The 18,550-nt window shown below is 44.0% G+C and overlaps 1 protein-coding gene across 1 annotated transcript in view; it reads left to right on the forward strand.

Annotated features, from left to right (window-relative positions):
* Nucleotides 1-297: 297 nt before the first annotated feature.
* Nucleotides 298-18,550, forward strand: part of LOC107282919 (pre-mRNA 3'-end-processing factor FIP1-like) — a 35,364-nt gene continuing 17,111 nt past the window's right edge. The window contains exons 1-8 of the mRNA XM_015810757.1: nt 298-333; nt 1,906-1,967; nt 2,911-2,992; nt 6,184-6,284; nt 7,088-7,146; nt 7,878-7,988; nt 11,466-11,596; nt 17,196-17,320. Of these exons, the coding sequence (XP_015666243.1) occupies nt 298-333; nt 1,906-1,967; nt 2,911-2,992; nt 6,184-6,284; nt 7,088-7,146; nt 7,878-7,988; nt 11,466-11,596; nt 17,196-17,320 (707 nt within the window). The remainder of the gene's footprint in view (nt 334-1,905; nt 1,968-2,910; nt 2,993-6,183; nt 6,285-7,087; nt 7,147-7,877; nt 7,989-11,465; nt 11,597-17,195; nt 17,321-18,550) is intronic.

Consider the following 18,550-nt stretch of genomic DNA (forward strand, 5'->3'; position numbering starts at 1 on the left):
GTGTGAAAAACGGTCATAAGTCACTTTTTTCAGCGATGTTGTAACTTCGAACTCTCACTAAATGAACTGTTGGAAATTGAGGACTGCCTGTTTTTGTTGAAATGCCCGATGCCGAGTTGGCCTTGGTGAGATGTTCCAATCTGTAGACATTGAAAAGAGACAATAAAGAAGTAAGAAGGAAACAGAAGGAAGAACTCGGGAAGAAAGGAAGACATTCTCTCAATCAGCCAGCACCCAGATAAGCAGGGATTGACACAAAGGATCGCCCGAGCAGAAAACAATAATCAGAGAACTAGCATGGGGGAAACCCGCCCCTTCGCCAACACTGGCAGGGTAAGCTACTGTACATGAACAGGGAGCAAGCCCCCACTCACTCACCCTGATGAGGTTACCTAGTTGGGTAATGAAATGTCCGCAAGAAAAGCACCACGCTCAGAGGGCAGCAAGGACTGCACAGTTCAACCCTGAGCTACAAATATTTTCTTCTAGTGGAAGTATGAGTTTTCGTTTTGCAAAAGTTTTTAAGGACTTTCTACATGAGTGAGGCATGCAGATCCATTTGTATAAACATAAATCACACAGTCAGCCTGCCAATATCAAAATAGGCCACAGACCAAATTTCATGTGCATCCTCTTTGCCCAGGAAATGTGATGCAGGAAATGGTTTGAACGTGGTGTGACTCCTTACCGATCTTTGGAGTTGGTGGAGTCCAGACTCCAGGCACAGATTCAGAAGGATGATGGATTCTGTTGCGTTGGCTGCAGAAAACTTCCCTGACTACCCATTTGGAAACCCTTCAGTTTGGAAAATCCTCCCTTCTCATTTCTGCTGGATGCAGGAATCCAAATCAAAGCATGCCCTACAGAAAGCTGTCTAGTCTCTGTCCGAACACATCCAGCAAAAGGCAGCCGATCACTTTGCTTGGTCCTTGCTTCCAACTGCCAAATGGCTCTTCTCATTTGTCCTTTTATCACTTGTCTAACTGGAATTTGCTCCCTTAGAAATGGAGAGGGTTACGCTGTCTCCTGATCTGGGATGTTGGAAAATCCTGGAGGTAGTAGTAGTAGTAGTAGTAGTAGTAGTAGTAATAATAATAATAATTATTATTATTATTATTATTATTAAAAAAAAAATTGGAAGGGACCTTGGAGGTCTTCTAGTCCAACCCCCTGCTCAGACGAGAAACCCTATACCATTTCAGACAAATGGCTGCCCAGTCTCTTCTTAAAAACTTCCAGTGTTGGAGCATTCACCGCTTCTGGAGGCAGGTTGTTCCACTGGTTAATTGTTCTAACTGTCAGGAAGTTTCTCCTTAGTTCTAGGTTGCTTCTCTCCTTGATTAGTTTCCACCCATTGCTTCTTGTCCTGCCTTCAGGCACCTTGGAGAATAGCTTGACTCCCTCTTCTTTGGGGCAGCCCCTGAGATACTGGAAGACTGCTATCATGTCCCCCCTCGTCCTTCTCTTCGTTAAACTAGACATACCTAATTCCAGCAACCGTTCCTTATATGTTTTAGCCTCCAGTCCCCTAATCATCTTTGTTGCTCTTCTCTGTACTCTTTCTAGAGGTTGTAAATACAACACAATATCTTGGAGAGAGTAGCAGCAAAGCACCTCCATGTGGCTGCCAAGAAAACTCAGTGGGAAGATCCCTAAAGACTTTAAGAAGGGTTGATGCTTGGGTGTCGCTGTGGTTAGAAGAAGTGAGACATAAGCTAGGAAGAGGCTGAGGACAGGGACAGAGCAATGAGAGCAATTGTTCCTTCTCACTCGTTTCTCCACATCCCCACCACCCTTTCATACTTCATAGAAATTGCTCAATAGGAACATCTCATAAGACCAGGCAGAGTTCTTTTTTTTTTTTTTTTTACAAATGTTGAAGGGTTTATCTTTGCCTTTAATTAGTATTTGTCTTTCTCCCTATTTTCAGATGACAATGGTAAGCCAGAAGATGGACCAATATCTGGGTAACTCTTCAAGTTTTTCATTTAGAACCAAACATATTTAGATCAAGTGGCAACTTTCTGTAACGTGACCAACTCTTTGGGTCAGTTGGACTTCAATCTCCATAACACTGTGCAAGCGTTGGACATGCTAATTGAACATCATAGCATATAACATTTATATATAAATGTTATAGTTCTTATAACATTATATAACGTTTCTGGAGCACATCAGGTTATGGAGGTACTTTATGTTACATTAAATTAAGTTAATTACATTAAATTTACATTGCCTTAGATTAGATTAATGTTAAGTTGCATTAATTTAAAAGCTTAAGTGTAGTTTTGTCACTTGTGCTTATCCCCAGTATCAAAACCTCCTTACTTTAAAAAAAAACCCCGAAGTGCTTTTCATATACCTGTTTTATTTGCAGTTTATTTTATCGTTTGGAGTTCTAAACTCTGTTTTAGTCACATTTCTTTTTTGTATGTGTGTGTGTGTGTATGTGTGTATGCATGTGTGTATGTATGGTATGTATATATATATGTACTGAACAGGAGCAGGATGGCTTTCCAACTTCCTGGTTAACTGTCTTGGACTTTTCTTAAAAAGAAGATGGGATAGGAATTCTTGAAATCAATGAATAAGTCGGCCAGGTAGTTGGAAAACAAACCTGTTCCTGGTCAAGCCATGCCCATGAACGGTTCCGTGGACATCTTGAACCGCAAGTCCAGGGTCCCGCAGAAGCTTAGTTCTGGCTGCAGTTGAGCGTGCCAAAGATAACCCTATACAGCATATTGACATCTGCCTAGAAAGGAATACTTTGTATGCTGGAGGGTCAGTTGTCCTACTGATTGGCCAATGTAATCTGTATCCTGTTGGGTGGAAACTGCTGCAAATGTGGAATCTTGGGACACAGCCCAAAGAAATATGAGTTGCCCTTATTGTTGTGTTTATTTTTATCAGACACACCGAAACTCATCCATTGCAAGACATTCCTAAGGAGACCAGGATCGTTATCAGTGAAGACCAAGAACTGTTGCAGCAGGTAAGTGACGATCCTCAAGTAGAAAGTCCAGCACAGCCTTTCCCAATCATGTGTCTGGCAAATGTATTGGACTTCATTCCCAGTCCTGTCCAACACAGACAATTGTCGGGTATTTTTCTGTCAAGGGCTGACTGCGCTCCTAGGAGAAATCCATGAAGAGATGGATGGGCAATGATGGGCAGAGCTCACACTAACACTAGTTGGGACCTACTTCTTCATGTCCTACTTTGTTGCCTCATTCTAGCAGGGGTGGGGTGTTCCTGGGAGAGATGACCAGAACTGGGAGTGTCAAGTTAAAGTAGAGGAAGAAAGTCAACCAGTTTCTATGATATGGTCTTGAGCACATAGCCATCATTTTCAAGCAGAACATCAAGAGTTATTTGGAAATCATGAACATCATTGATAGATACCATGCAAGTCTATGACTGCAATAAATATTGGATTGATTGGTGATTGATAGACAACCAGAAGAACTATGGATTGGATTTAAAGAAGCAATTAAGGACACATGGGAAAAGATACTGCTGAAGAGGAAAAAAAGAGAAGAAAGCAAACTGGATGTCAGAACAAACCATGGAAACTGCCAAGAAGGGGAGAGAAAAGAAGCCAATGCTGAGAAAGACAAAAAAAAACCCTTCTGAAAGACAATTAAGAGACAAGAAGCAGTATTACAACAACTGCTGTAAAATCACTGAAGATAGAAAAACGTTGAAAAACAAGAAACATTTTCTAAAAGATCGAAGACCTTGGTTGGAACACAGACATTCCTACCTCATATTGTTGTTGTTGTTGTTAATTGCGAAGTCGTGTCCGACCCATCGCGACCCCATGGACAATGTTCCTCCATGCCTTCCTGCCCTCTACCATCTTCTGAAGTCCATTTAAGCTCACGCCTGCTGCTTCAGTGACTCTATCCAGCCACCTCATTCTCTGTCCTCCCCTTCTTCTCTTGCCCTCCATCTTTCCCAGCATCAGGCCCTTCTCCAGTGAGTCCTTCCTTCTCATTCGGTGCCCAAAGTATTTGAGTTTCAACTTCAGGATCTGGCCTTCTAAAGAACAGTCGGGGTTGATCTCCTCTAGGACCGACCGGTTGGATCACCTTGCAGTCCAGGGGACTCGCAGGAGTCTTCTCCAGCACCATAGTTCAAAGGCCTCAATTCTTTGGCACTCAGCCTTTCTTATGGTCCAACTTTCGCAGCCATACGTTGCAACTGGGAAAACCGTGGCCTTGACTATATGCACTTTTGTTGGCAGGGTGATGTCTCTGCTTTTTAGTATGCTGTCTAGATTTGCTATAGCTTTCCTCCCCAGGAAATCTCATATTGGTTTGCTAAGAGACACCAATGGACAAACGGTAACCAGTTCAGTGAAGATCAAACAATAAGTAGAGTGCAGATGTCAACATCCAGATTCTTTAGAGTAGTTTTAGTATAGATGAAGTTAGATCAGTGCTTCCATTGTTACCAAGTTAGAAGGCTACAAAAAGTGATAGAAGAACTACAGAAATATGACCAGAAACAAAAGAAGTAATAGTAAAGGTTCCAACCATTCTGTAACAGCAACTCTGGAGAATAACATAGTGGCCAACAGAGATGTTGGTCTACATATCGATACCAAAAAAATGAGACTTTAACGGAGTGCAGATGCTATTGTATATTATCTTATTTTCTCATGCTAGCAACGGTTAGGATCATCTGACACAAATTAGAGTGCCACGTGGAAGAACTTACAAAGCTGATTTTAGAAACATTCAAGCAATAAGAGACCGATACATACTGGATAATTGAAAAAGCCAAAGAATACCAAAACATTAGGTAGTATATGCTTAATTGACAAAATGATAGTGTTGACAATGTCAGGCTATGGAATGTCGCTAGAAAAATGGGAATTCCAGATCATCTCATTGTCCTCCATGTACGTATATGCAGTCAGAAAGCCACAGTCCAGACAGAACATGGCAAAATTGGCTTGAAATTGCAAATAAGTGAGACGAGACTAGAGAATAACAGAGTTAGAAGGGATCTTGGAGGTCTTCTAGTCCAACCCCCTGCTCAAGCAGGAGATGCTATCCCATTTCCGACAAATGGCTGTCCAATCTTTTCTTAAAAACCTCCAGCGATGGAGCACCCAGAATTTCATGAGGCAAGATGTTCCCCTAATTAATCATTCTCTTTATAAATTATTACTATGCATATATAAGACTATATGTTCTTAATTAGTCAACCCACCTGTGGAATTTTTACCGAGAGAAGCTGGATTGGAAGAGGATGAATGTGGTTATAAAACTGAAGGAAGAAACATAATTTGCACAATGCTGATGATACTACTCTGGTCATTAAAAATGCAAATAATCTGGAAGCTTCATTAATGAAAACAAGCACGGTGAAAAAAATAGGGCTAAGATTAAATATAAACAAAAGTAGTGGTAACTGGTCCAGCAGCCAGCGCTAGAGTTGACGATGAAAATATTGAAGTGGTGGATGGCTTTTGCCTTGTAGGACCAACTATCAAGAGTACAGGGACTACCAGTCAAGTATTCCAAAGACTAGCATTTGCTAGGATATCTATGAAAGCCTTATAAAAGGCATTCAGATGCCCGGATGTGTCTATACCCAGAAAAATCAGAATTACACAAGACATTTTTTTTCCCTGTGACATTCTGTGGAAGTGAAAGTTGGGTTTTGACAGGACAGAAAGGGTATTGATACTGCTCACGTTTGGTGTTGGAGAAGACTCCCAAGAAATCCATGGGTAACCAAGAAAATAAACAAACCCAGAGTTCTCACCTGATGCACAAAGGACCAAGTTCAAATTATCCCACTTTGGAAGGATTATGAGAAGACCTAGCTCTCTGGAGAAGGCTCTGATGCTGGGAAGGATGGAAGGAAGGAGAAGAAGAGGAAGATGACCATCAGGTAGGTTCATAGGTCCAATCACAGTGGTGTTTGGGACACTTTTAGAAGACCTGAAAGACCAGCTTAGGGACAAACTGCCCTGGGGAAATTGTTGTCACTCTGGTTGGCAACAGTCAACACTAATCTGATAATACATAATCAGGTGGGCCCCAAATCCAAATTAGATGGAGCTACGTCTACTCTCTTTTTTCCCCATGTTCTTTTTTGACAACTCGCCTAGCCTGACTTCTAGTTTTTAGCCTAGCTTCTCATGCTTGACATGTTTTTGTGCTGTAGACCATCCCAAGTGGGGAAGATGAGGAGGAGGAGAGCGACAGTGACGATGATGACATTCGCGTCACAATTGGCAACATCAAGACTGGAGCCCCATCTTATATGTATGTGTTTACACCCTCTCCCAAATCCTGCTCTTTTCTTTGTGCCATCGTTGTGCAAGCTTTTTGAGATCTGCAATGCTTTGTTTATTTCATTTTTATCCTGCCTCTTATTATTTTTATAAATAACTCAAGGAGTTATTTTTCATGCCTAAGGCAGGATTAGAACTCACCATCTCCTGGTGATTGGCCCAAAGTCACCCAGGTAGCTTTTATGCCTAAGGCAGGACCAGAACTCATTATCTCTTGATGATTGGCCAAAGTCACCCAGTTGGCTTTCAGGCTTAAAGCAGGACTAGAACTCACCATCTCCTGGTGATTGGCCCAAAGTCACCCCCCTGGCTTTCAAGCCTAAGGTGGGACTAGAACTCACCATTGGCCCAACGTCACCCAGTTTTTCATGTCTAAGGCAAGACTGGAACTCACCATCTTCTGTTTCCCAGCTGGTGCCTTGACCACTAGATCAAATTTCTGCTGGCTGTACAAAGTCACCGAAGCGGCTTTCAGTTAAACCAAAGTGACTCAACCTGACACCATCCAGCTGGGCAGGCCTTCCACTCCCATCATTCCCCCAAAGCCAGTTAGAATGGGGGGAGGGGGCTACCAGCCCAGCAGGGTTGTCTCCACTCGCCCCCTCTCCTGGGTCAGCCTGTCCGTTCAGCAGATGATTGGAACTATCCAGTAACTTTTTTTTAGTGGGCGTTATGGTTTGATTTGAACTGGTCCAAGACCCTAATGATGGTCATTGGAACTAAACCCTGCATAGATTGCTCAGAAACTACAGTTCTGCTTTTATTCTTTTTTAGGGGGACTCCAATGAATCTGAATCTAAAAACGGGTCGAGGCTACGGAGCACCAGCATCAGGTATGAATGGAGCATTATTTTCGGTTATCTTTTTTTCTTTGGGCAAATGAATCTTTTATTCTGAATTATTTTTCAATACAATCAAAATGTCTTTGGGCAAATGAATCTTTTATTCTGAATTATTTTTCAATACAATCAAAATGGCTATCTCAGACCACATCAGTCCTTATAAGGTATGCTATTAATTAATTAGGCTTGTTTAATTAGCATGCTGATTCTGTTCTTTCCTTCACTCCTTCCTTCGTGTCCCTTCCCTTTCTTATTTCCTTTCTTCCTTCATCCCTTCTCCTTTCCTTCCTTCTTCCTTCGTCTCTCTGTCTCTCCCTTTCTTCCCTCCCTCCCTCCCTCCCTCCCTCTGTCCTTTCTTTCTTTCTTTCTTTCTTTCTTTCTTTCTTTCTTTCTTTCTTTCTTTGTTTCTTTCTCTCTCTCTCTCTCCCTCCCTCCCTCCCTCCCTCCCTCCCTTCCTTCCTTCCTTCCTTCCTTCCTCACCTCTACTCGCCATTTTTCCCCCATGGAGCAAAACAATGCATTGTGTTGAGAAACACACACACACATACACACACACACACACACACACATGCAAAGCTATTTTATTTGCAAAAGGGCAGGATCCGAAGCTAAATTTATCCAGGAAGAGATTTATCTTTTTTTGAGCTGCACACTTTCCTCATCCTGGGAACAGCTCCCCAGCCAGCCTTAAGCACTAACCATCTGTTTTCCTTTCTTCAAAGCCAAGTCGCAGCCTAAAGGTATTGATTTAGAGGCTTCGGGGAATATTAACGGCTTGCCGGTAATCGAGGTGGATTTAGAATCGTTTGAAGACAAACCGTGGAGGAAACCAGGTGGGGCCTCAAAGTTTCTTGTGGTAAATATGATCAACAGCTTTCTTTTTTTTTCCCCTCGTTATTTGGTTTGGTTTGGCCCAGCATCGCAGGGCCTTGGTGAGGAGAGGTGGGACAGGTGGATACAGTCTCAAATTTATGGGCCTGCTCTCCATAATGTGGTGGGGTGAAATTTAAGAGCAGCACTATCGTTTTGGAAACGGGGAGATCTTTTTCTGTGCAGTAGGACCACCTGATCTGTCTACCTGGGGTTGGATAAAAGGAGTCCCAGCGGATTTGACTCCGCTACTCATTGCCAACTCTAGGGAGCGATGCTCATCTCCATTTCAGAGCTGTTTGAAGACATTTCCACAGTCATGTGACCAGCATGACGTCACTGAAGTGCCTATTGATCTACTCGCATTTGCATGCTTTAGAGCTGCGAGGTTGGCAGGAGCTGGGGCGAGGAATGGAAGCTCATCCCGTCGCATGGCACCTGGGTCTTTCCAGCCAACAAACCCAGCATCTTAACCGCTGAGCCACCACACTGCTCCTTGATGTTGGACCCCTCAGATCAATCAGGGATGGGCATTTTAGTCCTTATAGCTCAGCTATTGAGCTTTCGGCGGCTGCGGCCTACCGATTTTCAGATAGCGTCATACAGAGAATTTCTCCCGCCTTTTTTTCTTGCTGCTCCTCATTTAGAAACTGAAATGAGGATAACCTTGAGGAAGAGCCTCAGAAAAGAGAAATCTGAGTCCAAACCAAGAATGTAATTGGAGAGAGTCTTAGATGGGACCTCCCTAGTTCTCTTGAACGTGAATGCATTGGGGGTGGGGAAGGCACATTTAAAGTTGCAAGATTGATGTACTTTTGAGGTAGAGCTATCAGGCTTCAAAGCAAGCGTGACACATTCTTCCAAGCTGAGTTCTTTATTGTTTTCACACCCATGGACCAAATCTTGGCGGACTCAGCCTAGAGATCATGCATGAGAAAAAGATGGTGAAGACAGCCCCTCCCTCATAGCTCACAGAGCGTATTGTAGATGCAGATTAAAGTAGATGCACGATCTCTAGGCTGAGTTGCCTCTTCCTCTTCTCGAATACATTCCTTTCCTCCTAGGGATCCACCTCCTCACTACATTCCACCACATTTGTGGGCTTCAGCTCCCAGAATCCCTCAGCCATCATGAGTGTGGACTTCAGCTCCCAGAACTCCACAGTCACCCTGTGTCAGGCTGAAAACAGGAACCATCTTTCCAAGCTGAGATCTCTATTGTTTTCACACCTATAGACCAAATTCTTGGCAGACTGAGGACTATTCCTGCATCTACAATATACTCTGGGCACCATTAGGGAGGAGCTGTCTTCACCCTCTTTCTGTCACATATAATCTCTGGGCTGAGTTGCCTCTTCCTCCTCTGGAATTGACCCCCCTCCCTCTTGGGAATCCCCCTCCTCACCACATTCCATCACAGGTTCAGACTTGAACACCAAAGAGATGAACACTAAGTCTACTTTTATTGTGGGGTTGCATAACAGAATCTGGCCACTCTCAATGCATCTCCCCCTCCCTCCTTTCTCCTAAACCAGGGGTAGGCCACCATGGCTCTTTTATGACTCGTGGACTTCAACTCCCAGAATTCCTGAGCCAGCCATGCTGAGGGGAAAGGGAGAGGTTTCCAAGCTGAGCCATGCTGGCTCAGGAATTCTGGGAGTTGAAGTCCACGAGTCATGAAGGGACCATAGTTCCCCAATGCTGGCTCAGGAATTCTGGGAGTTGAAGTCTACGAGTCATAAAGCGGCCTAGGCCTAGGCCAGAGGTGGGCAACCTGGGCTCTTTTATGACTTGTGGACTTCAACTCCCAGAATTCCTGAGCCAGCCATGCTGAGGGGAAAGGGAGAGGTTTCCAAGCTGAGCCATGCTGGCTCAGGAATTCTGGGAGTTGAAGTCCACAAGTCATCAAAGAGCCAAGGTTGCCTACCCCTGTCCTAAACAGAACTAGGGAGGGTCCAGCCTGAGATGTTTTCTCAAGTTACATTTCTGGTTTGGGCTCAGATTTCTCTTATCTAACTTGCATCACTTTCCCCTTGGAAGGTTATTCTCACGGCACTCACAGAAACAGACCTTGTTGGCGATATTTTTTTTTTCAAAGGGGAAGAAGAGAATTTCAGAGAAAACATCTTTTCTAGAGTTTGGTGTTTTTGCACCTATCTAGTCCAGAGAACCACAAACATAGGTGTGAATGGCTTGTCTCCTGTTGTACAATCCTCTCTCTGGAGTCTGCAGCCTCTTTGGATTCCTCTCCTCCCAGGGGTCTCCAAACTTGGCAACGTTACAACTTGTGGACTTCAACTCCCAGAATTCCTGAGCCAGCATGAATTGCCCCAGCCAGTTACTTTTTTCAGCTCTGTTGTGGCTTCAAACAGTCATTTAAACAAATGGTTCTAAGTCGAGGGCCACCTGTACAAAGTCTGGTTAATTTGTAACCCCGATTTGTGAACCTGCTTTGAATCCTAGTTTCGGAAATCATGGCTACGATTTTCATTGTTGCATTGAAGAGGGATGCCATTCAGACATTCACTAGTTATCTTTGGGATTATTGTCATTAGCATGTGTGTGTGCTCGCATGTCTTTGTACTCTAAATATATTTCACCACAAATGTTCCCAGATTTCAGGACCATGAGGATGTTTAAAAGATGAAACACTTTTCATCTCACAATCACCAACAAAACAATGGTGCCAAAATAATGGTCCCACCAACTCGTGGGGGTCCTCTGATTTGTAGGCCAGAGGTGACCTGTAGACGACTCGTGAAGGTTAACCGGGTGACCTTCAGCCTGCACAGGACCTAATGAATGTGTCTGGTCGTAACAGATATGGAAGTTATCCTTCAGTAAGATTTGGCGTGTTAAAAATTCCCACTCCTGGAAACAAAAAATACCTTGCAATTATGCTTAACTGTAGCACCCATTTTGGTGAAATATGACAGCAGAGATGATGAAAAAGGTCATTAAATGATGAAAAAGGTCATTAAAATTCCCCGTGAGTCATTGAAAGTCTTCCTAGGTGGGAGAATGTGGTGGAGCTTTGAAGGATACGGTTCTTGATTATTCTCTAGATCATCTTTTATAATTCACTAACTAGGGCAGGGCTCTCCAAACTTGGCCACTTTAAGACTGGTGGACTTCAACTCCCAGAATGGCTGGCTGGGGAATTCTGGGAGTTGAAGTCCACCAGTCTTAAAGTGGCCAAGTTTGGAGAGCACTGAACTCCAGGTGTCATATGTCAGCATCTCCTTGCTGTTCTCCTTTTCTTCTTTCCGGTAACTGTTATTTATTTTTAGTGGAAGAATCCCGAAAGAAGTTTTCTCTGCTGCAAAAGGAAGTTGGTACAAGCCACTTCTCCACTTCAGGGGCCCCCATTTCTTTCTTGCCGGAAGAGCTGACCTGCCCTGGAAGACCCCCTTTTCCTCAACGTGCTTCATTTCTTTCCAGGTGCCGACCTTTCCGATTACTTCAACTACGGATTCAATGAGGAAACATGGAAAGCCTACTGTGAAAAACAGCGCCGGCTTCAGCTGGGCCTGGAGCCTTCGGTCCCCATCTGCACGGAAAATAAGATCACGGTAAAAATGCAGAGCTTGGACACACACACACACACACACACACACGGACCAACAGGAGCTGTTTGTTTTGATTGTTCCATTTCAGAGTGAATTTATCAATAGGCATGGTTTTGAAAGGGCTGTTGTTAGGTGAAACATTTGTGAAGTGAGTTTTGCCCCAACGTACGACCTTTCTTGCCGTATTTATTAAGTGAATCACTGCATTTATTAAATTAGCAACACGGTTGTTATGAACTGAATCTGGTTTCCCCATTGACTTTGCTTGTCAGAAGGTCACAAAAGGTGATCACATGATTCCCCGGGACACTGCGACCGTCATAAATGTGAGTCAATTGTCAAGCCTCTGAATTTCGATCACGTGACCACAGGGATGCTGCAACGGTCGTAGGTGTGAAAAATGGTCAAGAGTCACTTTTTTTCAGTGCTGTTGTAACTACGAACGGTCACTAAATGAACTGTTGTATGTCGAGGACCACCTGCATTTGAATGGGAGAGGCAAAGGGTTGTTCGTTAGCCTTGAATATCACTTGACAGCAAGCCCAGATTTAGGGTGAAGGAATATAAATTGCTTTCTGTCAGGTTCGCCGTAGCAGTTTCCTCACAGAATCCTTTTAGTTTAATTGGCCTAGGATCAATGCTTTTTCTTAGAGATTCACTTCTCATCCAGGAAGCTTCTTCAGACTTCTGACTTCAAGCTTCTTCATTCAGAACTGAAGAAACTTCTTGGATGAGAAACGAAACGTCTTCAAGGAAAAACAAAGATGGCTGCAACCATGCCAGTTGCCCTTTGAAAAAGCAACTTTGGGACAACCAAGCTCAGAGAGCCCCAAGGATCCCTCATTCAAGTTTTTATCCAATAAACCACGGGGAGGCAACCTTGGCTCTTTTATGACTCGTGGACTTCAACTCCCAGAATTCCTGAGCCAGCCATGCTGAGGGGAAAGGGAGAGGTTTCCAAGCTGAGCCCTGCTGGCTCAGGAATTCTGGGAGTTGAAGTCCACCAATCATAAAAGAGCCAAGGTTGCCTACCCCTGCAATAAACGTATGCCATTGCGACCATCATAAATATGAGTCAGCTGTCAAGCATCTGAATGTTGATCATGTGACCATGGGGATACTGCAACAGTCGTGTGAAAAACGGTCATAAGTCACTTTTTTCAGTGCCGTTGTAAGTTTGAACGGTCACTAAACGAGCTGTTGTAAGTCGAGGACTGCCTGCATAAATCAGACACACCAACAAGCTCCTCTCTTCTCAGCGGCTCCTTGGATGGACGGAGGAGGCGGCTCAGGTGGGGCAGCAGCCTCTCCTCAGGGGGGCCAAGATGTCGCCTGCGAAGCAGCCCACGGCCGGCAGTTTCATTGGACAGCAGGGACCGTCCCCTTCCCTGATTTAGTCCTGCCTCTCCTGACAGGATACGGGCAGTCTTCAACTTACGACCACAACATTTATATGCGAGACAGTTGTTGGGTGAACTTTGCCCCATTTCACGACGTTTCTTGCCCCGGTGGTTAAGTGAATTGCTGCAGAGGGTTAAGTTGGTAACACGGTTGTTAACTGTTGAACCTGGCTTCCCCGTCGACTTTGCTTGTCAGAAGGCTCCAGAAGGGGATCACCTGATTCCTCAGGACACTACGACCGTCATAAATATGAGTCGGTTGCCAAGCATCTGAATTTTGATCACATGACCAGGGGGATGCTGTAGCAGTCGTAAGTGTGAAAAATGGTCCTAAGTCCCTGTTTTTCAGGGCTATTGCGACTTCGAACGGTCACTAAATGAACTGTTGTAAATCGAGGACTTCCTGTAATCCAAAAGCTGTAATAATGTACAGGTGGTCCTTGAATTGCAACAGTTCACTTAATGACCAAAGTTGCAACGTCATTGAAAAGAGTGAGCTATGACCATTTTTCACACTTAACGACCATTTCAGCATTCCCAGGGTCACGTGATAAAAATTTGGATGACTCCTGTTTCTGATGGTTTCAGTGTCCTCAGGTCATGTGATCAACTTTTGTGATCTTATCAGCAAAGTCAATGGGGAAGCCAGATTCACTTAACAACAGTGTTAACAATTGCAGTGTTTTACTTAACAGTAGCAATTGAGGCAAGAAAGGTCGTAAAATAGGCCAAAATTCACTTAACCAATGTTTCACTTAGCAACAGAAATTTTGGGCTCAATTGTGGTTGTAAATCAAGGACTACCTGTACAAGAACGTAGATTTTAAATGCAATGAAGATGGAAAGCAAGTCAGTTTCGGACCTCAAAATTTGGATTCTTCGGAAGCAGATAGAAGACAATAAATTGCTTCTAGCCTGTGGACCAAACCAGAGTTTCTCAAACTTAACATGCATGGACTTCAAATTCCCAGAATTCCCCAGTCAATTTCTGGGAGTTGAAACCAGCGGTGGGATTCAAATATGTGAACAGCCGGTTCTCTGTGTGGATGCCGCTTCCGGAAGTCCGTTCTGGGTTTGGGCAACAAAAAATTAGCTACTGGTTCTGGTACGAACTGGCTGAATCCCAGCACTGGTTCAAACCCACAGATCTCAAAGCATGCTCACTGGGGAATTCTGGGAGTTGAAGTCCACACATATTAAAGTTGTCAAGGTTGAGAAGCATTAAATGTTTGCCTCTTCAGCATTAAAATGTACAATTAGGGTTAGGGTTATCCCCAGGCCCTGTCTTCTGTTCCCACGAGACGGAAAACAACTATCTATGGAGATTATCAGCCATCCAGGTCATAGTTATCCCAAAGATGCTTTTTCAGGAGGCCACTGGACTTTCTTGTTTTTCTCTGAAGACGTTTCGCTTCTCATCCAAGAAGCTTCTTCAGCTCTGACTGGATGGTGGGGAACGGAAGGATTTATACTCCTTGCAGACAAGCTGATCATTTGCATTCTTTTAAGAGAGTCCTTGAGGCCACCTGGAGGTTTATCTGTGTCCTCAATGTCACCTGAGTGGTGCAAATGGGCGTGGAGCCTTCTTGGAACTGCTGAAAGGACTGTGTTGTAGACTGGAGATAGATAGGTGATGTTGTATCCCTCCCCCTCTGTTGAGAGAGGGCAGTTCAGCTTTGACATAGACAGCCTCTTTGACCCCTCTTTCAAAAAAAAAAAAAAAGCATCTTTGAAAAAGCATCTTTGGGACAGAAAACAACGAAATCTTAACTTTGGGATTTGCCAATTAGATTAGTCATTGTTATAGAAGTGGCTAGTATCTACTAAGAGTGAGGAAAAAAAATATACTGTATTCTGCACTGAAAAAAGTCAGAAGTTAGTGCTTATTTTTTTTCCCTTTCCCCCTTATCCTACACTTTTCCTTCACTTCCTTTTCCCATTTCCCTGCCATCTTTATTTTCATTTGTATTTTGTACTACGATAATCTTAATTAAAAATAATAAAAAAACAGAAGGTACAATTTTTAAAAACCCAGTAGGCCATCGCTCTCTGAAGAACATTTGGCAAACGGATAGGTGTAAAAATAGCAGAAGGCTTTTCTGTTCGACAAAAATAGCCAGAATGTGAACACTAGAAAGTTTAGGAATTCCACATTAAAAGTTAGATCCATCTGCTCCCTCCTGCGGGAGAACCAAACCCCTCTCCACGTTAAGGTGCTTTACAAAGATGGTCCTCGACTTACGACCCCAATTGAGACTAGATTTTCCATTGTTAAGCAAGGCAGTTGTTAAGTGAGTCACATCCAACTTTATGACCTTTTGTTAAGCGAATTACTTGCAGTTGTTAATAACATGATTGTCAAGTAAACCTGGCTTTTCCCCACTGACTTTGCCTGTCGGAAACTGGCTGGGAACGTCACAGAGAGCAATCGGATGACCCCGGGACGTTGCAACCATCATAAATACAGTTCATTTAGTGACTGTTCAAAGTTACAACGGCAGTGAAAAAAGTGATTTACGACCGTTTTTCACACTTAACGACCATTGGAGCATCTCCATGCTCACATGATCAACATTCAGACACTCGGCAACTGACTCCCATTTATGACGGTCGCAGTGTCCCCGGGGGTCACGTGATCCCCTTTTGCGACCTTCTGACAGGCAAAGTCCATGGGGAAGCCGGATTCACTTAAACAACCGTGTTGCTCACTTAACAACTGCACTGATTCACTTAAGAGCTGTGAGAAGAAAGGTCATAAAAATGGGACAGACCTCCCAAATTTTGATCACTTGACCATGGGGAAGCAGCAAAGGTCGTAAGTACGAGGACGCTGCTTATCCAAGTAGCTTTTTTCAGCCCAGCTTGAACTGAAGAAGCCTCTTGGTTAAGCAGCGAAATATTTCAAACCAAAAAAGGAAAGAAGTCCAGTTACCGCGAATCCAGTTCCAGATGATTGTAGGTCACTTTTTCTAGTTCCGTTGTAATTTCAAACAGTCGCTAAACGAAGGGTTGTCAGCCGAGGACCGCCTGTCATGGTGGGATGGTGGCTGCAGAGGAGACTTCCATCTCCTAGAAAGCAGCAGGGGTAGAATGGTTGCTGTGTCCCTTTAAAGTCGACCTCTTTATTTAGTGAAAAATTGATGATTTCAATTGGAGGGTAAGGAAAAATATGATTTAAAAGGTCATTGAAGCACTGCAGTGTCCCAAAGATGATTTTCCTGAGGCAACTGGACTTACTTGTTCTTTCGTTGAAGGCATTTCACTTCTCATCCAAGAAGCTTCTTCAGCTCTGACTGGATGGTGGGGAACGGAAAGATTTATACTCCTTGCAGACTGCTTGTCGTTTGCATTCTTTTAGAGAATCATTGAGGCCACTTGGAGGTTTACCTGAGTAGTACAAATAGGTGTGGAGCCTTCTTGGAACTGTTGAAAGGACAATTTTGACACAGCTCTCTCAACAGAAGGGGAGGATACAACATCATCTATCTCCAATCTACAACACAGTCCTTTCAGCAGTTCCAGGAAGGCTCCACACCCATTTGCACTACTCAGGTGACCCTGAGGACATAGACCAGCGGTTCTCAACCTATGGGTCGCGATCCCATTTGGGGTCGATCGACCATTTCATGGGGGTCGCCAAGCAAGGCTGTCCGCCATTTTTTTGTCCGCCATTTTTTTCCCCTTTTCCGGCGGGTACCTTACCTCCCTTGGGCTGGGCCAGCTGGTGGTCGGCCTGCTCCGTCTCTGCCGCTTGCCAGCTACGCCTCGGTCAGCGCAGGGGGCGGAACCACACATGCGTGGCGCTCCCAGGCAAGGAAAGTCCTCAACTTACAACTGGTTGGGTAGGCCTCGACTTATGACCGGTTTAGTCCTCGACTTACGACCGGTTTAGTCCTCGACTTACGACCAGTTGGGGTCACGGCATTAAAAAGGTTGAGAACCACTGACATAGACAAACCTCCAGGTGGCATTAGCGACTGTCTAAAAAAATGCAAATGACCAGCTATCTGCAAGGAGTATAAATCCTTCCATTCCCCACCATCCAGGCAGAGCTGAAGAAGCTGCTTGGATGAGAAGCGAAACGTCTTCAGAGGAAAAACAAAGTCCAGTTGCCTCGTGAAAAAGCATCTTTGGGATAACTATGACCTGGGTGACTGAGACTCTCCATAGACAAGCACTGCAATGTTGTTGTTGTTTTAAAGGTTCAACAAGGAAGAACAGGCAATGCCGAGAAAGAACCCGAGAACAACATCGTCAAGATGGATTTTAAAACTGATTTTGTTGCTCTCGTTGGCGGAAGGATAAAAGCCGGGCCTCCTCCGAACAGGTACTGAAGGGACATCCACTTTTTGGTCTCTCGGAGGGCTGTTTTTTGAAGGACTTTTGCTTTTTCAAGGGCTTGAAGCATTCGTCTCCAGCTTTCTGGAGATTTGCAAGATTTCCAGCAGCTTAAAGTTTTCCATGGATAGGACACTGAACGTCAGATGAAGAATCTTAAGCTTCCAAGTACCCAGGCAAGCTAGAATTCAGGGAAGCCCAGATCCAACCCATCCGGGGAGGATTGATCCTTCTAGATCAGGGGTAGGCAACCTTGGCTCTTTTATGACTCGTGGACTTCAACTCCCAGAATTCCTGAACCAGCATGGCTGGCTCAGGAATTCTGGGAGTTGAAGTCCATGAGTCATAAAAGAGCCAAGGTTGCCTGCCCCTGTTCTAGATGGTTATCAAAAGCAAACTTGATCAACGCTGCAACAGGGAGGTGGCTGACCTGGAGGCAGATCCATCAGATTTCCCCCAACCTCAACGCTTATCACCATTTTGTTTATGAGATATAAATAGCAAATGTCTCAAAGCAAAGGGCTTGGTCATCTGCCCATCAGATATTGTTATTTGAACAAATATTTGAACAAATAGTAGAAAGAGTACAGAGAAGAGCAACAAAGATGATTAAGGGACTGGAGGCTAAAACATACAAGGAACGGCTGCTGGAATTGGGTATGTCTAGTTTAAGGAAGAGAAGGACGAGGGGGGACACGATAGCAGTGTTCCAGTATCTCAGGGGCTGCCCCAAAGAAGAGGGAGCCAAGCTATTCTCCAAAGCGCCTGAAGGCAGGACAAGAAGCAACGGATGGAAACTGACCAAAGAGAGAAGCAACCTAGAACTAAGGAGAAACTTCCTGACAGTGAGAACAATTAACCAGTGGAACAACCTGCCTCCAGAAGCGGTGAATGCTCCAACACTGGAAGTTTTTAAGAAGAGACTGGACAGCCATTTGTCCGAAATGGTATAGGGTTTCTCGTCTGAGCAGGGGGTTGGACTAGAAGACCTCCAAGGTCCCTTCCAATTTTATATTATTATTTTTTTTTCAAATATAAATTTTTTATTGTTTTCATCATAAAAAAAAACACATCACAAATACATCACAATGTAAAAACCCCTACCCCCCACCCCCCACCCGGACTTCCCAAACCTAATCCCAGGATACTATTCAACTAAAAGTAAACTAGTATTAATATCCCTAACTCCACAAAATATTATTCTACATAAGTAAGTGAA

The sequence above is a fragment of the Protobothrops mucrosquamatus genome, unplaced genomic scaffold (assembly GCF_001527695.2).
Source record: "Protobothrops mucrosquamatus isolate PMUCROS unplaced genomic scaffold, P.Mucros_1.0 scaffold19, whole genome shotgun sequence".
Classification (NCBI taxonomy): Eukaryota; Metazoa; Chordata; class Lepidosauria; order Squamata; family Viperidae; genus Protobothrops; species Protobothrops mucrosquamatus.